Below are 24,390 nucleotides of genomic sequence, written 5' to 3'. Positions count from 1 at the left end.
TATTAATTATCTATTAATATCTATTTCATAATCACACTACAAGTAATGTAGATTTTTGTAACCTTCTTAACCAAGGCCAAACTAAACTAATAAATTCCTTTGTCTGTAGATTATCAGATGATGCTCCTCTGTGGACAGATAAACCCCTTGAGTCAATGAGAGGGAAACAAGGGAAACAACACATACTCAATTACCCCTCAGCAGCAGCTCTAAATTGATTATGATGACAATGAGTGCTGAGTAGGCAGCTAACATTTCATGACAGTGCAGTTAAAAAGAACTGCAAGTGGATGTGCTGTAAAAGGGTCTTGTGTGATGATGTAGGAGAATAAAGTGTGTGTGTGTGTGTGTGTGTGTGTGTGTGTGGCTCCCTTCATGGCTCCCTAACCGCCTGTTTTTGCGCCTGTAAGCAATGGCACACAGAATGCAATGCGCCGTTCAAAGGCCATACGCACAAACATGGCGGTGTTCTAAACATCTGCTGCCATCAGATTGTTTATTATACACTGTAGCAGACGGTAGGAAGTCAGGTGAAATTGTACAACGAGCAAACAGCATTCACCATGTTTTCCAGCCTATCTGCTAGAACTTGTCCCATCTGACTCATTGAAGTGGTCAAGAAAAGCTTCAAACCCAGGTGTAAATAGCCACATTGGCTCATCTGCCATGGGGCCAAACAGCAGCTACAGACACCTGGATGCAAATAACATGGTTGGCAGGAGAAACCTGGTACTTGTGTCTGCCATGTTATAGTCACCTAGGTGTAAATGGCCATGTTGTCTATCTGTTCTGGGTGCAAATAATATTGTTGGCTGCAGATACCTGGGTGCAAGTAGCACCTGCCATAAAAAAAAGGAAAACTTTTTGGGAAGTTCTCACTTGTCTCAGGCTAGTGGACAAAGCTTTTGTTTAGTTCTAAGGTCAGAATTAGGTTTAGGTATAGGTTAGAGTTATTAATAGCTGGTGATTAATTTGTACCCAGCCTGTGTGCAAGAGGAAGTGCAGAATTATGTGCCCCAGAATGTAATCACTTTTGTTCGAAGAAAAATAGCTAACTGGCAAACCAACACATTGTTGGCACCTAGGTAGCATGTTGGGGTCCCTGGTGGAGCAAATGGGGCATGACCTGGTGGGACCTCCCCCCTCTCTCTTTTAGGGCAAGCAGAAAGAGGTATGTCCCTCCTCACTCAGAACACCCGCTCCAATATGGTCTTGGGGTTGTCCAAGGGAGGACAAAACACAAGGAGGAAGAAAAAAAGAGGAAAAAAATAATACTGCCCAGATTGAAAAGGAGGGGGAAAAGGGAGGAATGGACCCTTGGCGGGCTGCCTGGTCTGCCCTGATCGCTGCCCTACCCTTTTCTGGCTCCGGAAAATGAAGCCAATGTGGAAGTGACTTAAACTCTATCGAATGACCAAGTCCAATTCTATAGAAGTCTATGAGAAAATAGCCCTACTTCTCACTTGGTTTATTAACTCAGTAAACGTTTTAATAACAAGTTTATGGTCTCAATCGCTGGTTTCAAGTCTTCTTCAATACAACATCCGGTAAGTACATTTAATTTTTAGTTTAAGCCTGTTTTCTAGCTAACTAGCGCTGGCTGATTGTGTGTCTGATGCAGTTGAAGTGTACTACATTCGTGTAGTCACAATGCTCATATTGGGCTCCATTAATGCAAGTCCCTAAAATGTCAATTTGGATGTTGTGAAAGTTTGGGTTAACTTAACCTTAACGTAATATAAATGTGGTTAACGTGTAGACATTTTCTAATCAGGTCCTCAGTTCACAAGCGGCAGATAGTAGCTATAGCATTTATTTGATCTGTCTTTTTTATTTGACCCAGATATTCTTATTACTGGACAATCAAATATGCTATCATAATTTGAAGTATCCTAGAGATTATGTCACTGTGAAGTCAAGTGTTAATCGTGGTGTGTTATTTTTGATGTGTTGTAATAAGGAGCATTTTATATAACATATACCTTCATACTTAGGTGCCTGTATGTGTGTCTGTTAGTGTCTTGTGTTACACTGATGTCATTCGTTTTACCTCTGCAGAGGAAATTCTGTTTGCACAAAAGGCACAGAATCGCTATTTAGAAATGCTGTTCATTCACTACAATCATCACAATACAGTTAGAAGTGTGTTATGTATTATACACAATGTAGAAAATAACATTAGCACACAACATGTAGCAGTTCATTCATTTAATACTGTAAGAACATGCACCTATCCTGACAGCTGGTTTATTTATGTGGTAAACTGTGATCCATCATGTCTTAAGTAAAGTCTTTTACTGTAATTTGGAAAGGTATCCACGCTGAAAACTGAATGACCACTGCCAACAGAAGGAGGACCTCATGTATGGAGCACAGTATTTGTTTCCATTCATCTGGTTGTGGAGAAAGGAGACTGCATGGACAACATCCTTAGTTCTCAAGTGGATGGTGATTATGATGCCAGAAAACCACTTCCAGTTCAGGAGCCTCTGATGAAAAGACAGACCAGTTCTATAGAAGTTTGTTCTGTCCTTAGTGTTCATAGGCTCAGTTTCTTACTTTTGACTTCTGCTGTTGTTGACAGGTGATGGTAACATTTTTATTAACAGAATTTGTAAAATATTAAACTGATGGATCAACTCCCGTCACCACTTTCACAAATAAAAGTATTTCCCAATTTGACATTAAAAGGATCTTCACTGGACAACAGCTGGCACTGTCCAACCAGAAGTGCAACCAGGAGCAAAATGTGACTCCTGTAATTTCTATTAACTACAGAGGTATTGCCTGGGTTTCCCAGATTTAACATACACCTTGTGATGAATTTAATAGTACAGTTTGGTGAATCAGTGTTCAGTGTCATTGAAATTGATAATTCATAGTACATAAAACACATGGAAAGCACAAAACTAAAATATCTGTCTTTTGAGCCTACATTGTCGATGTTCTAGGACATTAACGTTTGATAAATATTTGTATTATTTATGTTGTTTATTAAAGCTAACATAGAAATAGCCTTCTAATTACAAATTCTGTCAAAACCTCCATCAGTGCGTTGTTGCACAATCTGTGCATGTTGCTATTGTCAAAATTTATACTGGATATAATTCATACCATAAAACCATCAACAAACTTAGACCAAGAGATTCATAAATACTTGCACTTGCAATAATTGCACCTTTAAAAATCATCAGTTTCAACAATATCATTAACCATCAACAATACTGGAAATAAAAAATATATACTAAATTTAGTAACTTTTACAAAAATAAAATACTTTTGTGGATCAAGATAAAGGTGAACTGTCATAAATTTGCATAATAAATTGTTCAATCCCTCATTTTTAGCAACAAGTAGTAGAGGTGTTACAGAGCTCTTCCACTTCACACCAGCCCAGCCAAACCAATGGATGGAGACACCATCATTACCAATGTTGTTCCTCATGGTCTCTGTAGCTCTCTGGGCTCCATGCTGGACGTAGCTGTTGTAGTATCTGAAGTTCTATATGTTATGTGAATTTATGGGTTTGTTATGTTTAGCTAGGTGTCCCCTGGTCAAAAAGATTTAAGGGCCTTAGCTAAGAGGTTTAAGTCAAACGTTTTAGGTGCCATTGGGAGATGGATGACTTCCTCATCTTATGTGATGAAGCCCTTTTCCTGTTTTTATAGGAAATCATATGTTTACCTTAGGTTCACAAGAACAACCAACCTATATAAGTGGGGAGTTGGAGCAGTTATTCAGGGGAGATTCATATTGGCTCCGACTCCTCTCTCAGGCAATCTCGAGTGCTTGATTTGATGCTGGACTTCTTTGTAATAAACCTCTTTATATACAAGCAAGACGGTGTCAGCAGAGTTTTCTTCATTATCTTCACATCATCGCTGTTTAAGAAACAACACTGTCCCCACTGATCCAGACCTTGGCCGGATGGAAAGAAACATTGTAATAGTGAGATATGTATGATATTTTAGTGGGAAAAAGGTCAAATAAGAAGCACTCTTATTAGATGAACTCCGCACAGTTATCTGGAAATACAGTACTCCCTCCGGTTAGTTGTAAAAACTGCTGGACTGTTTTACAATAATTAATATCATAGAAACAAATACTCACCTCAGTGGCATTGAGTGGGTGCAGATGCCATAATCAATCCAAACACACAGTAATGTTACTTATTCTTACAAAGCGAAAGAATAATTCCAAAAGCTGTTTTGACGCCCGTTTTTAATGTTGAAATTATTTGGAAAAACTAGCTGATCTGCTGGGACTCAAGGTCTCAAGCACAGAGGACTGACACCAACATTTAGTTGTAATAATATTATCGTTTTGTAACTTCACAACACCGAAAACCTACTGTTATTGTCACACTCATGAAGTCAGGCAATAACCGTTGATACACGGAGCCAGTTTTAAAACACAACAGTCTAGTGTTTTACCATTTACAAGAATATAAGTATAAGTATAAGTATAACATCTTGTTTTACCACAAGATGTTATACTACTACTACTCTACAGTTAGCTTACATACAGTACATGACATGACATGAATGTGAACATGCATGCAGTTAGCTATTAAAAGTTATTTAACACTTAGTACTAAAGTTTACCTCCACTTATAGAAAAGGGTTATTCACACGGTGCAGCCTTGCACGGTCCGTCAGATAGCTGGTGTAGGTAGGTGTGCATGGTGACCTCGGCTCTTAGGTCAGATCCACCCCTCACTCCTCCTGAGCTCCGCCCTCTTCTCCAAATATGATTTCTTCTGGTTTAAAAAAATCAAGATGGCGACAGCCAAATTGCAAACTTGAGGCTTCAAAACAGCAGTTCACAAAGCAATGGGTGACGTCACGGTGGGTTGGATTCCAAGTCAGGGTTGGGACAACAAATCCCCGCCTGACCAGAACATATCCACTGCGGACCCTTAGGCAAGGTCCTTAATGCTATCAGCTTACCTCAGGATGAGTGAAACCGCAAACACAAGAGTCATACCGGCTTGGATGTCGCCTGGGTCAATGAGGCCTGACTAGGGCAGCCTAACAAGAAATGGGCTACTGGACCAAGACATTCATGGACTAGAGTAGAGAATATGAACTGTTGGAATGTTACTATACAAGCAACCCGTGTGAGAGTGTATATATGCAGAGATCACAAGATATATTGATGCCTCGAAACCCAACATCTACACTGACAAAGAAACAACTACTAGCTCTGTGTTGCAACGTTTTCTTCCATGAACCATCACCAAATATATAACATCAACAGGGGAAAAAAAGGCCCTTCATAAAAAACCCAATGGGGCTGTGGACAAGAACTCTGCACAAGTCACCATCAAGTGCGGCTTATACCAAGGGGATGCACTATCCCCACTGCTGTTCTGCATAGGCCTGAACCCCCTCAGCCAGATCATCACAAAGAGTGGGTACGGATTGCGGTTTCAAAGCAGAACAACCGTCAGTCGCCTCCTCTTCATGGATGACATCAAGCTGTATGCCAGGAATGAGCGAGACATTGACTCACTGATCCACATCACCAGGGTCTACAGCAACAACATTGGAATGTCATTCGGACTAGATAAGTGTGGTCAGATGGTATCAAAGAGAGGAAAGATGCTCAGAACCAAGGGGGTTTAACTACCAGAAGGCAACATTGTAGATGTTCAGGTGTTCAGGAGACAGGAGACACCTCGAGACTGTAGTGAGCGTAGGGACCACTGTCTAGGATGAAGCAACTAAGGAGTGCATCAGGAAGATGGTCCACAAAGATGAACTGCTAAGTTAATACCTCAGGCAGCAGAAACCCGACGATGATGAGGAGGAGGATGAACCATCATGGAGGAACAAGCCCCTACACGGCATGTACCATTGACAGGAGGAAGCTGGATTGAAAGACAGCACAGAAGCACTACTCATGGCGGCACAAAAACAGGCACTCAGTAGGCCTACAAGATTAATAGAGGCCGGGGTCTACCACACCAGGCAGGACCCCAGGAGCAGGCTGTGCAAAGATGCCCCTGAGACAGTTCATAACAGCAGGGTGTCAGATGCAGGCAGGAACAGCATACATGGAACATCATAACCAAGTGGCCAGCATAGTATACAGGAACATCTGCACTGAGTATGGACTGGAAGTCAAAATGGAAGACACCTCCTAAGGTGGTTGAGAATGACCAAGCAAAGATCCTGTGGGACTTCCAGATCCAGACCGACAAACTGGTGATGGCTAACCAACCAGACATCGTGTTGGTCAACAAACTAAAGAAGAAGGCAGTGGTGATATTTGTAGCAATCCCAAGTGACAGAAGCAGAAGGAACACGAGAAGCTTGAGAAATACCAAGGGCTGAAAGAGGAGCTAGAAAAGATGTGGAGAGTAAATGCAACAGTGGCACCAGTGGTAATTGGAGGACTGGGGGCTGTGACCCCCAAACTGGGAGAGTGGCTCCAGCAGATTCCCGGTACAACACCTGAGGTCTCTGTCCAGAAGAGCGCAGTCCCAGGAACAGCTAAAATACTGTGCAGAATCTGTGTAACTGTTGCCATTATAGTTTATATTATTTAAATAATTTGTTTGCTCTTAATTTTTTGGGGTATTTGTTATTTGTACATTGTTTTATTCAGAGTAAGTGACAGTACTTTTATTTTGAAGGCCTAAGTTTGTAATGAAATTCTGTCAGACAATTCTCACAAGTAAGACTCAGGAAAAGAAAAGGACATCAGAAGCAAGCAGCAAGCATGGACGTTTTAAGACTGTAACAACGGACATTAGTATGAAGACTCAAAATAAGAACACCAAGAATTATTCCCTCCTTTGTGGCATGCAGCCAACGAGGTAGTTTTCTTTGCTTTATTTTACTTTGGCAAAATGCCATATTACATGCCGTGCATGCTAATGTTTGTATCAAGCTGATATGCTTGTTCTATGTTCAGTTTTCATGGTAGATTGGTGAGAAGATACCAAATACATCAGTTACAAGAAAACCACTTGTGTCTGCCTGTGCTCCAGGGGAATTATAATCTATCTATCTATCTATCTATCTATCTATCTATCTATCTATCTATGTATATATATATATATATATATACATATATATATACTTTGTCTACTGTTTTATGGTCACAATGTTCTCTATGTCTTTCTGTTTGTCACTTTCTGTTTATCATTTTTTTATAAAAAAGAAATAATAATAATAATTATTATTATTATTACATTTCTCCCCATCACCTTCTACAACACAAAACAGTGTCCAAACTGCTAATACTACACACTAACAGTATTCAAATTGTATGTGCAGTATTAGTATGCTAATTTACTAAGTGAAAATGTGATAATACAAAGGACACAAAATAAAGGGTATTGTAGCCAGTTTTTTACACATTCAGTTCAAATACAGGCTTTGTCTTAAGGTTTCATGATAAAGTGTGTGTTTAGTACAAAAAACTAAATAGGAAGCAACAAAGATCTACAGTGGGGCACTGTAATTTGCATGTTGAATCTACTAACAATAGAGACCATAAATTGTGTCTAAAGACATAGCTAATGTTTACAAAACAAGCATAGGCATGGAGTGAGGGAATGTTGACGGGCAAATAATTAAAAACAGATCGATTTAAAGCTTTAAGTCATGACTTCACCCCTGGTTTAATATTAGAAGTAATATTACACTTTTCTAATGTGTGTCTTTCTTTTTTGTGTCTCTGTAAATAATTTTGTCATACAGTTCGTGTAGAGAGAAATGTATGGATTACATACCTTGAAACAGCAAGCTGTAGAAAAGAGGCATGGCAGAAATGTGTCTGACAGATGGGAGGCTGCTTGACTGATTTGGCGTCATGACCACAAGGTCAGCACAACACTTACTACCAAAGCCAACAACAAAGCCCACAGGACAGTTGTTGGAATTCAAATACAGAGCTTGGGACAGATTTTAGTCCATTCACTTCACTTTTAATGTTACCAAGACAAACCATTTTACGATGCTCTCAGATGGTCTGTCCTTCTTGTGTGCTTATGTAGCTGGGTGGAGTTAAAAGGTTTGGACACAAGATCTAGGAAATTTCTAACTTTGCCTCAACAAAAACAGAAGATGTGTATATCTTGGTGTTTTTTTTCTATAAAATCACATCATAATGATAAATTACTTACTTTAAATTTTTTATTTTACACTCCATTTGGTCATGGTCAGCAACAATATGGACATGTACTGTAGTACTGCTGAATAATGTTAATTATAATAATGTATTTTCGTACCATTGAAGGGCTATTAACGTAACTGTGCATATTAAGATGCTTCAAGTCAAAGAACATTCAACAGTATTTAGACAAAACATTTAGCAGCCAGTCAGTTTTACTTTTTATAGTCATTTCAAAAAATTAATTTGAGAAATGCTCAGTGATAACAGTTATAACTTGGCTGCTAATAGAGTAACCCAGAGCCTAATACTCACAGTTAAATGACTGCCACCACCTAGTGTTTAACACACCTAACAGCAATGTAGATGATAGCTGGCTCCTGTTACCATTAAAAACTTTTTATTCAATAACATAATTAATTTGAAACTGTTTAAAACTTACAGAATTTCCATATTTATCCCAAAAGTCAAGTGCAGAGAATAACTACTATTCTATTACATTTAGTAAACAGTTACATATTCATTAATTCATTTATTTAAATTACAAAAGACTCCTTTAAGATCTGCATATAAACATTTAGTTATTAGAACAACTTCTTTTCACATTAATTATATAATAAAAATTTAAGGCTTGTAAGTATGATAGTTGTGCAGAAAAACAGTTAGAGCACCTCTTGATGATATTAATGATTCAGACCTTTTTCAAAGTGATGCTGCTTTAATTTCCAATTTTACAATTCTGAGATTAAAATTAAGAGCTCTCTTAGAGAACAAAAACTGATTATCAAAAGCTCCACAAAGATCTTGTTGCAGGGATTTGTTTTTAAATAGATTGAACATGCATAGCTAGTCTTGTTACACAAACTTCAGTAACCACAATTGGTTAAACCTGCTATATGCAAATGAAAAAAAGTATGATGGGCATCTATTGGCTGGTTACACTGTGTACACACACTGACCCCTTTAAGTGCCCACTAACTGAAGTGCTCATCCTATTGTATAAATAATTTTGTTTACATTGTATGTATAAATACTAAAACTCTAACAGCACACAACATTTGTTTGACACTGAAAATAGAGAGGCACAGTGACACTGTTGTTAGCAGTGTTGGCTCACAGTATGATGCCCCTGGATTCAGGCTCTCATGGTGGATGTGGGTGACAGTGGCAGCTTACAGTCTGTTTCATGGCAAAACAGGCCTATATTTTCAATCATGATCAGATGAAATACACAAAAAATGCCTATTTGCTATGTACACATCTCAAATTGTTTTCTTATTTATATTTAGTCATAAGTTGAATTATGTAAAGTTACAGTATATATTAATGTCAGTAGTGTGTATGGTAGAGTGTATTTGTTTATTTGGATTGGTATTGGGGAGTTTGTCATGCTCTTTGTGATTAGCTGTGGCAGAATGTACATTTACTCAAGTAGTGTACACAGTTACAATTTTGTGACACTTCACTTGCGTATTAAGAATTTATGACAGTCTAGACCTCTTTTCCACTACATTTCAAATTGAAATATTGTACTTTACTCAGCTATATTTATTTGACAGCGGTAGTTACTAGTTGCCTGCTGATTCACATTAGAGTATCAGCAACATTAAAAAAAAACAAATGTAATTTCCTTTTATACAGTAGATTAAGCTACCCAGCATAAAGTAGTTAAAATTAAATTCACCAGCTGTGACATTAAAGGATTAATGCATAAATATAATCTAATTATATGATATAAAATAGGTCATAAATCCACTTTTATGGTACTTTGAGTACATTTTGCAGTTAAATACTTACACTATTTTAAATATCGTGTATATTATTATTGTGTATTTATACTGTACACTGTTGTAGTGGCACTTTTACTTAAGTAACAGATCTGATTACCTCTCCCTCCACTGGCTGTACAAAAAGCTGTAAGAGCCCCTGGCCCGGCTGTTGTTCTTGGCTCCCACCCTCCAAACCGTGTGCGGGAGTTTTGTTTGAAGGGGGCGCCGTTTTCGCCGCAGAGCCGCGCCGATGACGCTCCCCGCGCCCGGGCCATGTGACCAGACGAAACGGCCTCTCCTCTCTTCCTCCCTCGGTCCTTCTTTCCCAGGGTTCAATGAGCGCTGTGTGGCCCCACCCCGTCTCTCTTCAGCTCTGTCTATCTCCTCAGTGTGAGATACTATTCTCGGAGGGAGAGAGAAAGGGAGAAAATAATAACCTCCAAGAATTGGTTATTCCTGTCTTTCACCTTCCACAACCAGCGGCCAAGAGGGGAACGGCCTTCGCGTTGGAAATGTGCTGCACAACCCCGTGCCCTATTTTTTGTGAATGTAAATGCATATGTCGTCTCAAGACTTTAGCCTATTTACCCACCCCGGATTCAATAAGAATACACACACACACACACACACACACACATATATATGTGTGTGTGTGAGTGAGTGAGCGAGAGAGAGAGAGAGATAGTGTGTGTGTGTGTGTGTGTGTGTGTGTGTGTGTGTGTGTGTGTGTATGTACATACATAGGCCGTATGTAGGCTATAAAAACTGAGCCTGTCAGCGGGGGCTGCTTTTTCACCTGCAAGAAACGTGGATACATTTCGTGGGATTTTCACATCTTGGTCACGTTTTCTTTTTCTTTTCTTTTTAATTTTTTATGATTTTTTTCTTTTTTTTTTTTTTTTTTTGAAGAGATTCACCCGAGCCGAGTCGAGCCGGTAATTAAAAAAATGTCTATCGGTGCGCAGTTTTGGAGGCTCGGTTGTGATGTGAGGGGCTGATAACACATTTCTGCAACAAAAGAGAGGGGCAGAGAGAGAGAGAGAAGGGCCTTTGGAGGAGAAAACACAGCAAGGAACAGCCATTACAAATAAGGAGAACAAATTGGGGGATACTGGATCGTTCCGGAGTTGGAGGAGGTGGGGGATCCAGTCGAAACGAAGACCGCAGTGAGTTCGGAGCAGTTTCGGGTTGATTTGATGCAGAGAATGAGAAGGAGCCGGATGGCGACGGAAGCTATGAGAATATCACACATGTAGCTCGTTTGGGTGTAAATATTATTTTCTTTCCTCCTGTCCCGCAGGGCCCCCGACGAAGACTGCCATCGGGGAGACATATAAATAAATAGAGAGCTTAAGTATACATTTATGGAAGTGTTAATCATGAAAGGAGACGTGGAAACGAGCCGCGCCACAGCACGGACGAGCTTTCCGGCCACGCCGAGTTTGGCTTCTTGTCACGGGCAGCAGTGAGACTCAAGACCCGGGCTTTTGGAGATGCAAATTAGGCTGTTTTTTCTGCCTCCGTTCGAGGTGATACCCCAATTTTTAGTGTTTTAACAGACACTGTGGATTACAGTTCTCAGCGTTACACAGTTGACGGGGGTAGCGAGAGTGGGGGAAACTAAACAAAAACTATTCTGCTTGTGAAGGAGGAAAAAGCCCGAGCAGGAATCAGCAAACTGAGAAGGCGGCCTCGGTGTCGTCAGCAACAGTATCCAGCCCTTTCTCTGACAGCAAAATACGCGTTATGGACACATAATTTCTACAGTATTGAACCACGGACAGTTTTTGGAGCAGGTCAGGGACGTTGAACGGTGTAAATGTGGGTGACATTGCTCCCCAATCTCCGGGTCAAACGAGGGGTATAGACTAGTTTATTTATTTTTCTTTCTACATACCCCTTCCACCTCCACTTCTTCGTCCACCTCCTCGTCCTCCTCCTCCTCCTCCTCCCCTGGACCCCCTTTTTTCTTTTTTCTTGCGGGAAGATGGGTTGTTTGGGCAACAGTAAGACCGAAGACCAGAGAAATGAGGAGAAGGCACAAAGAGAAGCAAACAAAAAGATAGAGAAGCAGCTCCAAAAAGACAAGCAGATATACAGAGCAACACACAGACTACTACTTTTAGGTGAGTTTGATGATTTTTGTTAATTTTTGCTTTCTCTGCTTGCTGCTTTACAGGCAAGGCCTCAGTCTGCACAGTTGAGGCTCTGCTTCCTCCCTGTGTAACCTTCTGGGATGTTGTTTTGGGAAACATTGTCAACAGTGTGACTTTGTCATTGCATAAGGCTGAAAATGCAGCACTGTCCTGGGCATTCAGCACGTTGTTTTCAAACTGGCGGTCCTTCACTAACAACACCAAAACATGCTGTAACAGAGTCCATAGCTTGATTTGAGACTGTACAGCCATGTAGAGGTAAATATGTTAGGTGAATAAACTGCTGTCAGTGGTCATCATAGAATAAACAACCAGTGACATAAATCAAAACTGATTTTATTTTCATTTACAGGTCATTTTTGCATGCTTTGTAATAAAACATATCCTTTTTCAATTATATCAATTTGGGAACACAGAGTTTGGTGTACAGTACTCATTTTAGTCCTAATCATGTAGGTAGGCCTGAAAATCTGGCTAAAGTAACACTAGTGTTACATTACATTACATGTCTGTTTGTGGGTGTGTAGCCCAAACAGTGCCTTAAGATAATGTGATCGCAACCAAAAACACACTGAAACCTACCTAATGAAAAAATGAACATGTGTAAAACCCAACGTGGTTGAGTGTGTGTCAGAGAGTGAACTGGTGGTGGGCTGGGTCTCTACATTACATAAGAGACAAATAAGAGTGTCTAACTTTCCCTGCCGTGCTCTCCTCTGTACCCTCCTCATATGTCTATTTGTAAGCTTATCACTTCTCAGAAGTCGTAGTGTTCTCTGTAAAACTCCTAATACTTGATTACAGAAATGCCAGTGAGGGTGTGTATTGAATGACACGGCAGTCATTATGTTGGAGGAAGTTGTGGTGACTTTAGGAAAGCAGAAGGACAGGACCTACATGAAAACCTAAACAAAGATGTCTGCCATGAAGTTAGCTGCCTTTCAATTATATAATCTACTAGTTCGACTTCATCACATACTCGTGGACCTGCAGTCTGATATTTGTGATTGTGCTTCTTTTGGACAATAAGGTTTAACAGGGCACAAAGCCAAATGAAGAATTAAAGGGTCACTCTCAACGCAAACATGGTGCTGCGAAAAAAAATGTATGCAACACTTTGTGGTTGGTTTGTGTCCATGTTGGGAAAAGATAATATCTGAAATAGTGCAATCCACATTCTTACCATAAAGGATCTAGTAGTGAAAGTTTCAGCCAGGAACCAAAACATGATATATTGTTTAACATTTGATGTATAAGTTTTTGTTTTGCTTTGAGTCAACACACAAATATTGGACATCTATTTGAAGAACAAATCTTGAAACATTTCTGCTCACTGGGCTTAAGTTGTTGATCATTGCATTAAATGTAACATGCAACTAGAACTACACAGATCACTGGATTAAAGAGACAGGTAATTGGATTAAATAGATCACTCAGTCAAAGTCTTAATGAGTTTGTGGACCATGCTAGCAGTCTGTTTTACAAATGGAGTGATGAGACAGTATGTGCTGTATTAAGGGATAGCAGATATATAAATAAAAAAAAATAAAATAAAATAAAGTCACATTTTTACAGAGTAGAACCTCTATATTGAAGTTACAGGCAACATTCTTTTAACCAACATGGATATATTGGTCTCTATTTATGAATGTTAAGTTTTTGAAATGACCTAAACCAAATAAGCTACGTAAACTTAATGAAGGATGAAAATAAGTAGTAGGTCCACCAGCAACCACGTTAACATAGTAACACACACAATTTATGATTTTCTTTTTTCTCATAAGTTCACCAGGGGAAGAAACAACAACAATTCCCAATTAAAAGCAGGCTTCCCCTGAGAATACTGGTAGATTATAGTAACATCTCCAAATTAAATGACCTTTGTACCTGGTCTGATCTCATCTGATTACAGTTACACACAGTTTTGATATTTTTGGTACTTTGTGTTGGAAAAGTCACCCACCTTGAGTTCATTAAGGTTATTTCACAATAGAAACACATTTGAACACATTTTTAAAACTGTCGTGGTTTTAACATTTCTGCAGTAGACAAACTGTAGGGATATTTCCTATTGGATGTAACCATCAATGGTCAGGACCCTCACTGAGCATTCAAACATCTTAAATGCAGTGTTTAATACTGTGAAACAAACAGCCCAAGGAGAACTTAAACATAACTTATAAACAAAACACAATAATTTTGTGTAAGACTAAGAATCTGACCACGCGTTGATGGCCTCTTTTTTATTTTTACTGAGCTGTTCTTAATGCTTTGTTTTATGGACACAGTTCTGGTACTCATAAGAATTCAGGTTCAGTACCCAACTTGATTTAGTGTGTTTTCAAACATGCAACCATTAACTGTTTCTAGTACACAAGCAGGACAAACCCCCAAATCACCACTACGCTACTGTATGCTACTGTACTCAACTTGATGCTTTTGTTTTGCAAGATGTTATGGCATTTCTGCTTCATCAGACAATGTAGTGTGGGAAGAAACATGGAGGTGGGAGAGAAATGGGAAGGTTGACTTTGTTACATGAGTTCATCAGTCAGATTTGAGAGCATGATGTCATAAGTTCATGGTATGTGCTGTAGCTTGCTGAGCCACCTAAATGCCCAAGTCCCAGACTCTTCTGTGGCTTGTCTGACTACCACAAATACATTGCATGGGTGGGAAATGCTGGCTTAAACCTCCAATATAAAACTATTGCAAACTGCCAGTCAGTTTAACCACTTAGTAGTAGGTTTGTCATTAGAGTGACTTGTCAGTAAAGTTAGTGTTTTATTACTATTGTAAATTTTCTTATTGTTAGTTCAAATTTTCAGGTCTCTACTTTTACCCAACAATACACTTTAAGGACACTGGACAAACATTGACATTTTTTTCTTCATAAGAAAGATCCAGCATTGCTGAGGATAAAGTCTCCTTTCTGAGGTTTCATACCTATGTCTTTATATCATATCATAAGATTGGGAGTAATCACAACTATAACTGCCTGTTTTCACCAAGTCTGGTATTCACTCCTGCAAAATTCACCAAAAACTCAACAGGAGCTTCAGCTCAACCGAGGGGAATGCAAACCACAGCATGCCCATCCATACATGTCCATTAGTCACATACTGAGGCAAAAATGTTTTTATAGATTTAGCTATAAACAAGCAACATTCTCTTGAAATGAGGCACATAACTGTACAAGGATAATGTATAATAATTCAGACATACTGCATTTGTATTTGTATGCATCTGTAGTACTTGGACTATAGGATTCAGAGCAACAATAAAAGGAGAATTATTGTTGTTAGTAAAGATAGATCTAGTCTCATCTTCACTTATAAGACAGATTCAATATTAGCGTAAATGTCTTATAAGGATTCATGTTTTTACTTAAGCCATAATTTATATGATATATGGAAAATCTTTGTTGAGGATTTTTTTTTATTTTTGAACTGCCCATCTGCAGATGTACATAATGCAGGCTTGACATTACAAAGCAAGAGCTGCAAGCTTCATTCTTACAGCTGATACACATAAGCCATCCAGGGACTTGCCACACACAGCTAACTGGCTACATGCTACCACTTTGTCTTAATGCCTTTTGCTTTTTGTTGGCAGCCAAATAAATGAAAGCTGATTCACGAAACATGATTGTTAGGTAACAAAAATACATTATACAGACCATAAGAATTGTAAACCACAATTGCATGCTCCTTTCACTTTATACTCTGTGTAGGAGCCAATATTGTTGTGAAGAGAGTTGAAACCTTTATTATAAGTTAAGTATGTGTTGTGTTAAGTTACTATTGTTTTTTTGCATAGTTGTGAAAGGTCCTATAGCACCTGAAGTAAGCACGGTGCATGCCCCTTTAATAAAAGGACTAAAGGGCAGGGTCAGAGGTCAGTACGGTGATTAGCGGAGGTGCTATAGGTACAGCACAAAAAGGTTTTTTGACCGTTTACGTTACTTTAAGACGTTATTGACAGATGTTGCAGTTTGAAGCATTATCTGACCGTTGTAAACCCAATAGAAGATTGGATGTGTACCAATGGAACGTCAAAATAAAACTCACAAAAGGATGACCTGGCTCCGGTGTTTTGTGAGTGTGGAAGTAACGTGCATGAGTCAAGCCAACTGAACCTTGCCTTCCGCTAAAATTTCGAGTGGCTTTAAATGAAGTTCAGTCTAAAGTGTTTGCCACTACACTCTGTTTATACCCTGTGAGCATAATTTCTCCACAGGACATAAAGGCATATGAAACCAGTTGTTTATTACAACAAAGGTTTAAGCATGAGTGGAGGGATCAGAATTTAGAAAGCTGAAGAAGTCTGTTTGTATAGTGGTATAAGAGGAGAATGTAACTCTAGGAATAGACCCTCTAATAAAAAGTACAGTAAACCAAACTGCATGTTTTTTTATTTTTCTGGTTGATCTCATATGCCTAACTTGTTTTCCTTGGTTTCCTTCTGAAGGTAGTCATTATCAAGTCTAAAAATGTAATCTTGTGATTGTCATCATAGTATCTAGTGGAGTTTATTATTTCAGCCATGACATACAGCAGCACTGTGCTTGCCTCTGCCACTAGTTTTCCCCCCAAAATAGTCACAGTCATATATGAAATTTGCTGTTTGTCCATTGAAAATTTTCCATAGAGCATGGTAAGTCACAGCCAAGACAGGTTATGAATTTAGTCAGGTACGGTGCTTAAATCAAAATACGGGAAATAGACCTATTATACACATACCGTAAAGTGGTATTTCAGGTAAATCTGTATGATCTATATCCCAACTCTGTGTGTGTGTGTGTGTGTGTGTGTGTGTGTGTGTGTGTGTGTGTGTGTGTGTGTGTGTGTGTGTACTTGTACTTGTACTTGTACTTGTACTTGCTACATAGTAAGGACCAAAAAAAGTATTTTACTAACAGAGTGAGGACATTTTGGGAAAGTGAGGACATTTTGGCCAGTTCTCACTTTTTGAGACACCTTAAAATCACATTTTGAGGGTTAAGACTTGGTTTTAGAGTTATGGTTAGAATTAGGTTTAGGTTTAGGTTGGGGTTAGGGTTAGGGTTAGGCACTCAGTTTTGATGGTTAAGGTTAGGGTAAGGGGCTAGGTAATGCATTATGTCAATGAGTGTCCTCACAAAGATAGAAGTAGAAGTGTGTGTGTGTGTGTGTGTGTGTGTGTGTGTGTGTGTGTGTGTGTGTGTGTGTGTGTGTGTGTGTGTGTGTGTGTGTGTGTGTGGTTGGTTTTGTTTACATGTCAACAGATCCATATTTCTTCTCTCTCTCAGGAGCTGGAGAGTCAGGAAAGAGCACCATAGTGAAACAGATGAGGATCCTACATGTCAATGGCTTCAATGCAGAGTAAGTATGATATGAGTTAAGACACAGAAGTTACTGAACATGAGCATACATCAGAAGTAGGGTTCAGGCAGTATCTGCTGAGTGAATCAGATCACACCTGTGCCCAATGGTGTGTTTGGCAAATCTCTAGCTGCATCTGGGGGAGCCTGATATTAAACAGCCAGGGACTTCATAGGAGCCTGCCCTTAAATTGGGAAGTTGCCTTTAAAGGCTTCTTTTTGGATCCAACATTACTAGTCAGCCAAAACAATATGAGTCTAATCTACAGTAATTTGACAAAGTACCTTCCTACCAGAGAAAGACCAGTACTGTCATCAGATAACCAGTGCTTTTGTTTTTGAAAGATGATGTGGTGGCCTATTCAGACTTTAGCACAGAAACTGATGTTTGACCCTCTGCAAAAGAGGCAAAGTCAAGCCTGGAGCATTAAAGTTATGTATTTAAAATGTCAATATTAGCAGGTAGAGATGATGGACACTTGATCATTTTTGGTTAAAAGTGTCTATTTAGCTAATCCCTATGCTGTTAGCTGTATGACTGAGCCTAGTTGTTAGTATATAAGTACAGTTTTCCAACATTAAGCTCCATTGGGAGCTCTTCCAAGAAGCTTATCATGTCCGAACATTTCAGAAACATCAGTGTATCAAACACTCTGTGTAAAATTACATTGTGTCACAGAGGCCAGCCAGGAATTGTGGTGGAACTAAGCTTTCTGTAATGTTTCCATGTCTTTGTCTAAACTTTCTGGACTATATTGTTCCAACACCAGTCTGGTGACCCAAACACAGTAAAACTAGCCACTGGAATTATTTTTCCAGATACAGTTTTTTTCCCATGTCATTAGAAGACATGCAGCTTCTGCCCCTCAGTGTCTGAAGTAGACGTCACACTGCTTTTGATTAATTGATTTGTCTGTTTTTTTTCTTTTCTTCTTTCATTTTCAGTTCTTCAATTTAGTCTCTAGACACAAAACTCTCAAGTATTTCTTATGAAAGATTACAATTTTGCTGCTTTCTTTTTCTTCCTTTGTGGTTTCCAGATGGCATATTTGACTTGTGCTTGTTTCAATAGGAAAAATTGAAATATTCATCTTTGTGTTGTTAGTGACTTGGCATGTATTGGTCTGGTGGTTGTAATTAGGATGGAAGCATCTTTGCAAGATTAGAGAAAATCAGCACCTAAGGCAGACAAGAGCGTATGACCCAGCGCGTGACTCTGCAACACTGGTGTGTGTGTGTGTGTGTGTGTGTGTGTGTGTGTGTGTGTGTGTGTGTGTGTGTGTGTGTGTGTGTGTGTGTGTGTGTGTCTCAATATATGTGTCTGTAGGGGTGGGTGGGTGTCCTCATTAACGAGGCACACAAACAAATGCAGCATCATAACTCTGAGTCTGAACTGTGACATTGCTTGGATTATCTGGTTGATTATTTTTTGCACTCAAATGTCATCTTTCAAATGTGTAACAATGAATCATCTTTGTTTGTGAAGTTCTGTTAAAACCAAAACAACAGTCTTGCAGGCTAGTTGCTTGTGGGTCTCCACATGACAAGCATAGCAATATGTTTTAATGAGCCTGAATCCTGAAAGAGAACATAAATTTACAGATTTGAGACTGAAAGAGTTTAGTAATGTTTGTGATAAAAAGACACTGGGTGAATGGATTAAGTGTTGTGGTAACCTAAAGGTCAGAGTAATTGTCTTATGACTGGAAGACTGCTGGTTCCAATTGCTGGCCTGATTTGGAAAAGGGATGAATGGCTGACTCAGCTCTTTCAATTCTTTCAACAGCTATGACTGAGCTGCCCTTGGGCAAGGCATGTAACTGCCAGCTTTATTACTGGAGCTATTAAGTGGTCAACAGTTGAGGTTGTTTTCATAAGAGAAAAAAAGACATACCAAACAAACCCAAACACTCTGATGCAAAAGCACTCACATTTATGAAAGCGGTGAGACTGAATCAAGATGTTACATTTGTGGGCCAAAACAACTAACTGAAAGACACTAAACTAATCTACTGAGCTGAAATCAGGTGATAATGCTCTGTGGGTTCATCACTGTGAGCTAGCCCCTTTCGCAATAAGTATTTTTTAATCTGCTGTTAATATAAAAATAGTGATCATCGTGAAGTTTCAAATTGATTTTCAAATGTGATTTTATTTTAATATTTGCTGCTTCTAGCTGCTCAAATTTTCTTAGTTTAATATTGTTGTTAATTTCCTTGCCCTTTGTTTTGGGTGTAATTTGAAGTCAGACCTGTCAACCTGATTTAAAGGCTCTTGGATAGTTTGATAGTCATTTTTGATTGCTTACATAACAATCAGTGCATTAATTGTTAGTCCTTTTCTGTGTACTTCAATATAATGAACATGAATTAGATCATTTATTATAAGATTTTTAAGACAAAACCTACGCAGTGACATATCGAATTATAACAAAAATGTGATTAATATTATCAATACTGATTGAAGAACCAGCTCATAAGTTTCCGTCATCTTTGCATCTAACTGTTAATTGTCTTGTCATTTATTCACCTTAATGTATCACTAGACCTCATCACTGCAACAAGTTTGTCCTCTTGTCTCCTTCCCCTCTAACCACACACAGGCATGCAGTCACACTCTCAAGACTGGAGAATGTGCACACACACAACCATGTGATTTTTAATGACTATCATGTTGAAAATGCAAACAAGGCCTTCTCAATCTCCCTCCTAACCCAATAAACTCTGTCTTACCCCTCTTGTCTCTCTTTCTCTCACTCTCTCTTGTATTTCTTGGTTCACAGTGACCTCAGGCTTCTCAGACTCTGTTACCATTTGTAAATGAGTATTACAGAAACTATATTTAAGTCTATGTGTATTTTTCTGTCCAAATCATACAGTTATTTTAGTGGGAATATAACAACTCACTGTAGTTTAATCCAAGCCCCCGTGGACCGAATTATGAGCCAGATATGTAAGACAATTGGTTTGTAACTTGTGGATTTTGTTTGAGCCATACAGTTCTTGTTAGGGCTACAGTTTCTAGACATTGGAATATTACGCCTCTTGTTTTTATGTTCATGTTATTAATGCATTTGGCTAGAGAGCGAATGTTGTGACAGATATTTTTGAAAGGCCAAAATAGGCTTAATGTAGCACCTCCATGGTAGCTTGGCCCATGAAGGTGTATTTGCCATATGTGTATGCAATCAGTATGAAAGTTTGGGCTATTGAGAAAGCAAAATATGCTATTTGAGCGTGTCCAACTGGCTTTAGGTGTTAACACAGACATGCCTGAATGTTTAAACTGCCTCTGCAATTACTTTGTTTGTGCTTGTGTCCCCCCACTGGACAATCTACAGCCTGTTAAGTGTAAAGCCCGCTTTCCCTAAGATCCGCTAACATCGGGCTTTTTGTCGGCAATGGAAACGGGAATAATCGGCATTCAAACCCAGGTCAAATGACTCTGCAGTAGACACGGGTACTTAACGGCGCTGGGTCCGATCTGCTCCGATCTGCAGTAATGTAAACACAAAACCCGGGTGAATCCGCTAATTTTCGCATCTCTTCCTTCTGTAACGTCTGTCTGAGCACACAGACACAGGCCTGTCACCTGTCTAGCATGGTGCTCTTGCACCAGAAACTCCGTGGCTACACTGCGCTCTGGGGTATGTTGTTTCTTAAACAGCGATGATGTGATGATGATGAAGAAAACTCCGCTGACACCGTCTTACTTGTATATAAAGAGGTTTATTACAAAGAAGTCCAGCATCAAATCAAGCACCATGGATTGCCTGAGAGAGGAGTCGAAGCCAATATGAATCTCCTCTGTCTATCAGCTCTAACTACCTGCTTATATAGATTGGTGTCATGAAGCTGAGACAAGATAAATGATCCACATCTGAATGGATCTAATTTCCTAAGACACAAAAATGCTCATCTCCTATGTCCTTTTGACCTAGGACCCCTAATTAAATGTACCAGACCCAGGAAGTCACATAACATATGGAAATTAAGACATTACAACATACAATACCCAGGAAGTCACATAGCATATGGAACTTAGGACACTACAGGTAAAAGAGTGAGCTGCAGCTCCAAAATTTTTAAAAACACATTGTCACCGATTGAAACATCTCGTATGGAGGCTCCGACACTTAAACAGGCTTTTACCAGTTTGCAGGTCGGCTAGCAGCTCACTCTTCCTCCACTGCTTCTTTGTGTGTGCTTTAAGTGCATGTGATGACATCGCTCCTTGCAGTTGTGTCTGCCCTCGGTCGATCACAAAGACAAACTCGGCTGTCAGTGGAAAAGAGGTCAATCGGCTTTTATTAGCAGGTTTACCCGCGTTTAAAAAACGCGATTAGACGCTAATTTTAGTAGAAAAAGGGTATAAGCAAGTGTGTTTGTGAGTGAGTTAGAAACCACTTTCATTCTGGACTTGGCTTGACTTCTAAAAATCCTAACCTGGACTGTTAACAACAGTGGTATGTATTTGACTGAAAAATACACAGACTTAAACAGTGAAGATGTGGAACAATTGTGCAGCCTTTGTCTTCGGTAATCAAATGGGTGAGCATGAAAATCTCATAGGTCTAAAGAAATTGATCAACCAAGTTAAAATTTGCAGTGGTCTTTCAGTTATATGCTGATCTTCTACATTTTGTGCATAGATTTGGACCAGTGCAGCAGTGTCCCTAGCTTGTGAAAAAGTACAACTGCCACAAAGAGACACATCTCGCCCTTTGTCACTGACATAGAACTATTGTAAACATTATGCGCTGTTGTGCTGGCAGGCTGAAGGTGAAAGATAGACCAACCGGTCCTCTGGTTGCCTTTATTAGAACCATTTATGTCACAGACAGCCAAAAGTACAAACAGCTACCCTTCACAGATAGACATAATTTCTCTACCACGTGTGCCAATGAAGGTCTGTTTACCCTTCCCAGATCAAAAACAAACTTAGTGCAGCACACTGTAGTGTACCATGTCATGGTAACATGGAACTCCCTCCCTGTACTTTTTTTCAATTGACTAAAACAATACCTGCTAACTAAAACTCTTTTGTGTTAAGAGAAGAGAAGCAGTGGTACAGTAGTGATAATGTAGGCACTGTGTCCCTTATGATGCCCGTTTGCCTGTGGTGGATGTAAAACCTCTCAGACAGATTTTAGTCTCCCCTATTTTGTCCTAACCATTAGATGTCAGTTTGAGAATGATGAGTGGCAGTAACAGTGCACTGTTAACTAATTAGAATATTTCTATCAACATTATGCAATAATTAGTCATTTTATCTTAGATTATTTAATTAAGTCTGTTTGTTTTACTTAGTGAAATCTGATTATTCTCAATCTGGATGAAATTGAATTTATTGAAAACTGTCAGACTTATGTTGTTTTATTGTGTTGTAGTATTTCTTAGTGTTTTGTCCTGTCTGTAGCTACATGTTGGTGCAGTTGGATGCTGAGGTTGGACAATTTGGTTGTAATAAAATTACTATTAAATTTTTATTATAGATATATATAGATTTATAAAACTTCTGCATAGAAGCTATTGGGAAGTAATAAATTACAGGGGTGCTCCATGGATTTAGCACGTGACATGCAGTTTACTAATCACTTGGCGTACTACTGAGCCTGTGAAAACACTTGTATAATGTCTTTTGTGACTCTGCAGAAGCTTCACAAAGTTTGACAAAATAACCATGATGATGTCCTCACAGGCATATTTGCTTAAGCTTGAGATTTAAACAGTTATTTTTTAAAAATCTGCTTCTTTTGAGTCCCACAACTTCATGGGCATGCAAAGCTAAATCTTAAGACTACCCCTTCAATATTGCAGCTTTTTTGTGTATGGTCTTTAAATGAAAAATATGGAACCACTGCCATAGGTCTGTCTTGATGGCTTTCCACATAGCAAAAGCAATACTGTGTATTAAAGGTGGTGGATCTCAGTCTTTCTTTGTATTTCTTACCTTTGCCTTGGTTTCCGGAGCTCTTTCACCAGAGAAGAGCTCATTAACATCAGAGAAACAACTCCAGAGGATTTTTCCACCTTTCTCGACTCACCTGTGGAATTATTGGACATTTTGGTCAGAGGTGCACTGACCGTTGCTCTCGCAGTGTAACGCCGGAGGAGAGGAAAACGTGCCGGTGCGCTTGCGCGTCTCCGCTGGACTTTCGCACACCGCTCCCAGGTATCTTTCTCTCCAACGTGCGTTCACTGCCCAACAAGCTGGATGAACTTCAGCTACTGGTGCAGAGGAACAGAGACTTTTCTTCATCTTCCGTTCTGTGCTTCACGGAGACGTGGCTGTGTGGATCGACTTCGGACTCTGCGCTGAAGCTGGCCGGCTTCCAACTCTTCAGCGACACAGAGCTGTCCGGCAAAACGAAAGGTGGAGGAATCTGTTTTTATGCCAACAGTGGCTGGTGCAAAGACGTGACAGTGAACCTGCAGCACTGTTCTCCTGACCTGGAAACTTTCATCATAAACTGCAGGCCCTTCTAATCCCCCCGTGAGTTCACTTCATTCATCCTGGTCGGTGTTTACATCCCACCACAGGCCACAGCAGATACTGTGTGTGGAGCGGACCAAGCCGAACTCCTTAGTTATTGTCCTTGGTGACTTTAACAAAGGTGACCTCAACCACGAACTGCCCAAATACAGACAGTTTGTTAATTGCCCGACCAGAGAGGGGAACACTCTGGACCACTGTTACACCACAATCAGTGGTGCTTATCATGCCGTCCCCCGGGCTGCACTGGGCCACTCTGACCATGTCATGGTCCACCTGATTCCCACATACAGGCAGAAACTAAAACTGTGTAAATCTGTTGTTTACAAGAACCTCCAATTGCACCAATCACCAGAACAAATTCCTTGTATGTGGAAACATACTTGGCAATAAAAACTGATTCTGATTCTGATTCTGATTCTTTAGTCTGAAGTCACTCTTATGTCTGTATGTTACAGCTCTACAGCAATACTCCCTGAGATGA

The 24,390-nt window shown here is 39.5% G+C and overlaps 1 protein-coding gene across 2 annotated transcripts in view; it reads left to right on the top strand.

The window, feature by feature from the left end:
* The first annotated feature begins 10,603 nt into the window (after positions 1-10,603).
* The window catches only part of gnas (GNAS complex locus), a 38,995-nt gene continuing 25,208 nt past the window's right edge, over positions 10,604-24,390 (top strand). The window contains exons 1-3 of one of the 2 annotated variants that reach the window (XM_071475680.1): positions 10,604-11,059; positions 11,194-12,019; positions 17,340-17,412. In XM_071475680.1, coding sequence (XP_071331781.1) covers positions 11,881-12,019; positions 17,340-17,412 — 212 coding nt within the window. In that variant the 5' untranslated portion in view covers positions 10,604-11,059; positions 11,194-11,880. Of the gene's footprint in view, positions 12,020-17,339; positions 17,413-24,390 lie in introns of both variants that reach the window. The other variant, XM_071475679.1, reaches the window with a different exon arrangement.

Source organism: Trachinotus anak, unplaced genomic scaffold (assembly GCF_046630095.1).
Source record: "Trachinotus anak isolate AG129_WGS33_773 ecotype Australia unplaced genomic scaffold, CSIRO_AGI_Tana_v1 ptg000004l, whole genome shotgun sequence".
In the NCBI taxonomy this organism is placed as follows: domain Eukaryota; kingdom Metazoa; phylum Chordata; class Actinopteri; order Carangiformes; family Carangidae; genus Trachinotus; species Trachinotus anak.
Note: the sequence above shows the minus strand (reverse complement) of the source record. Positions and strands in the feature narration are given on the sequence as shown.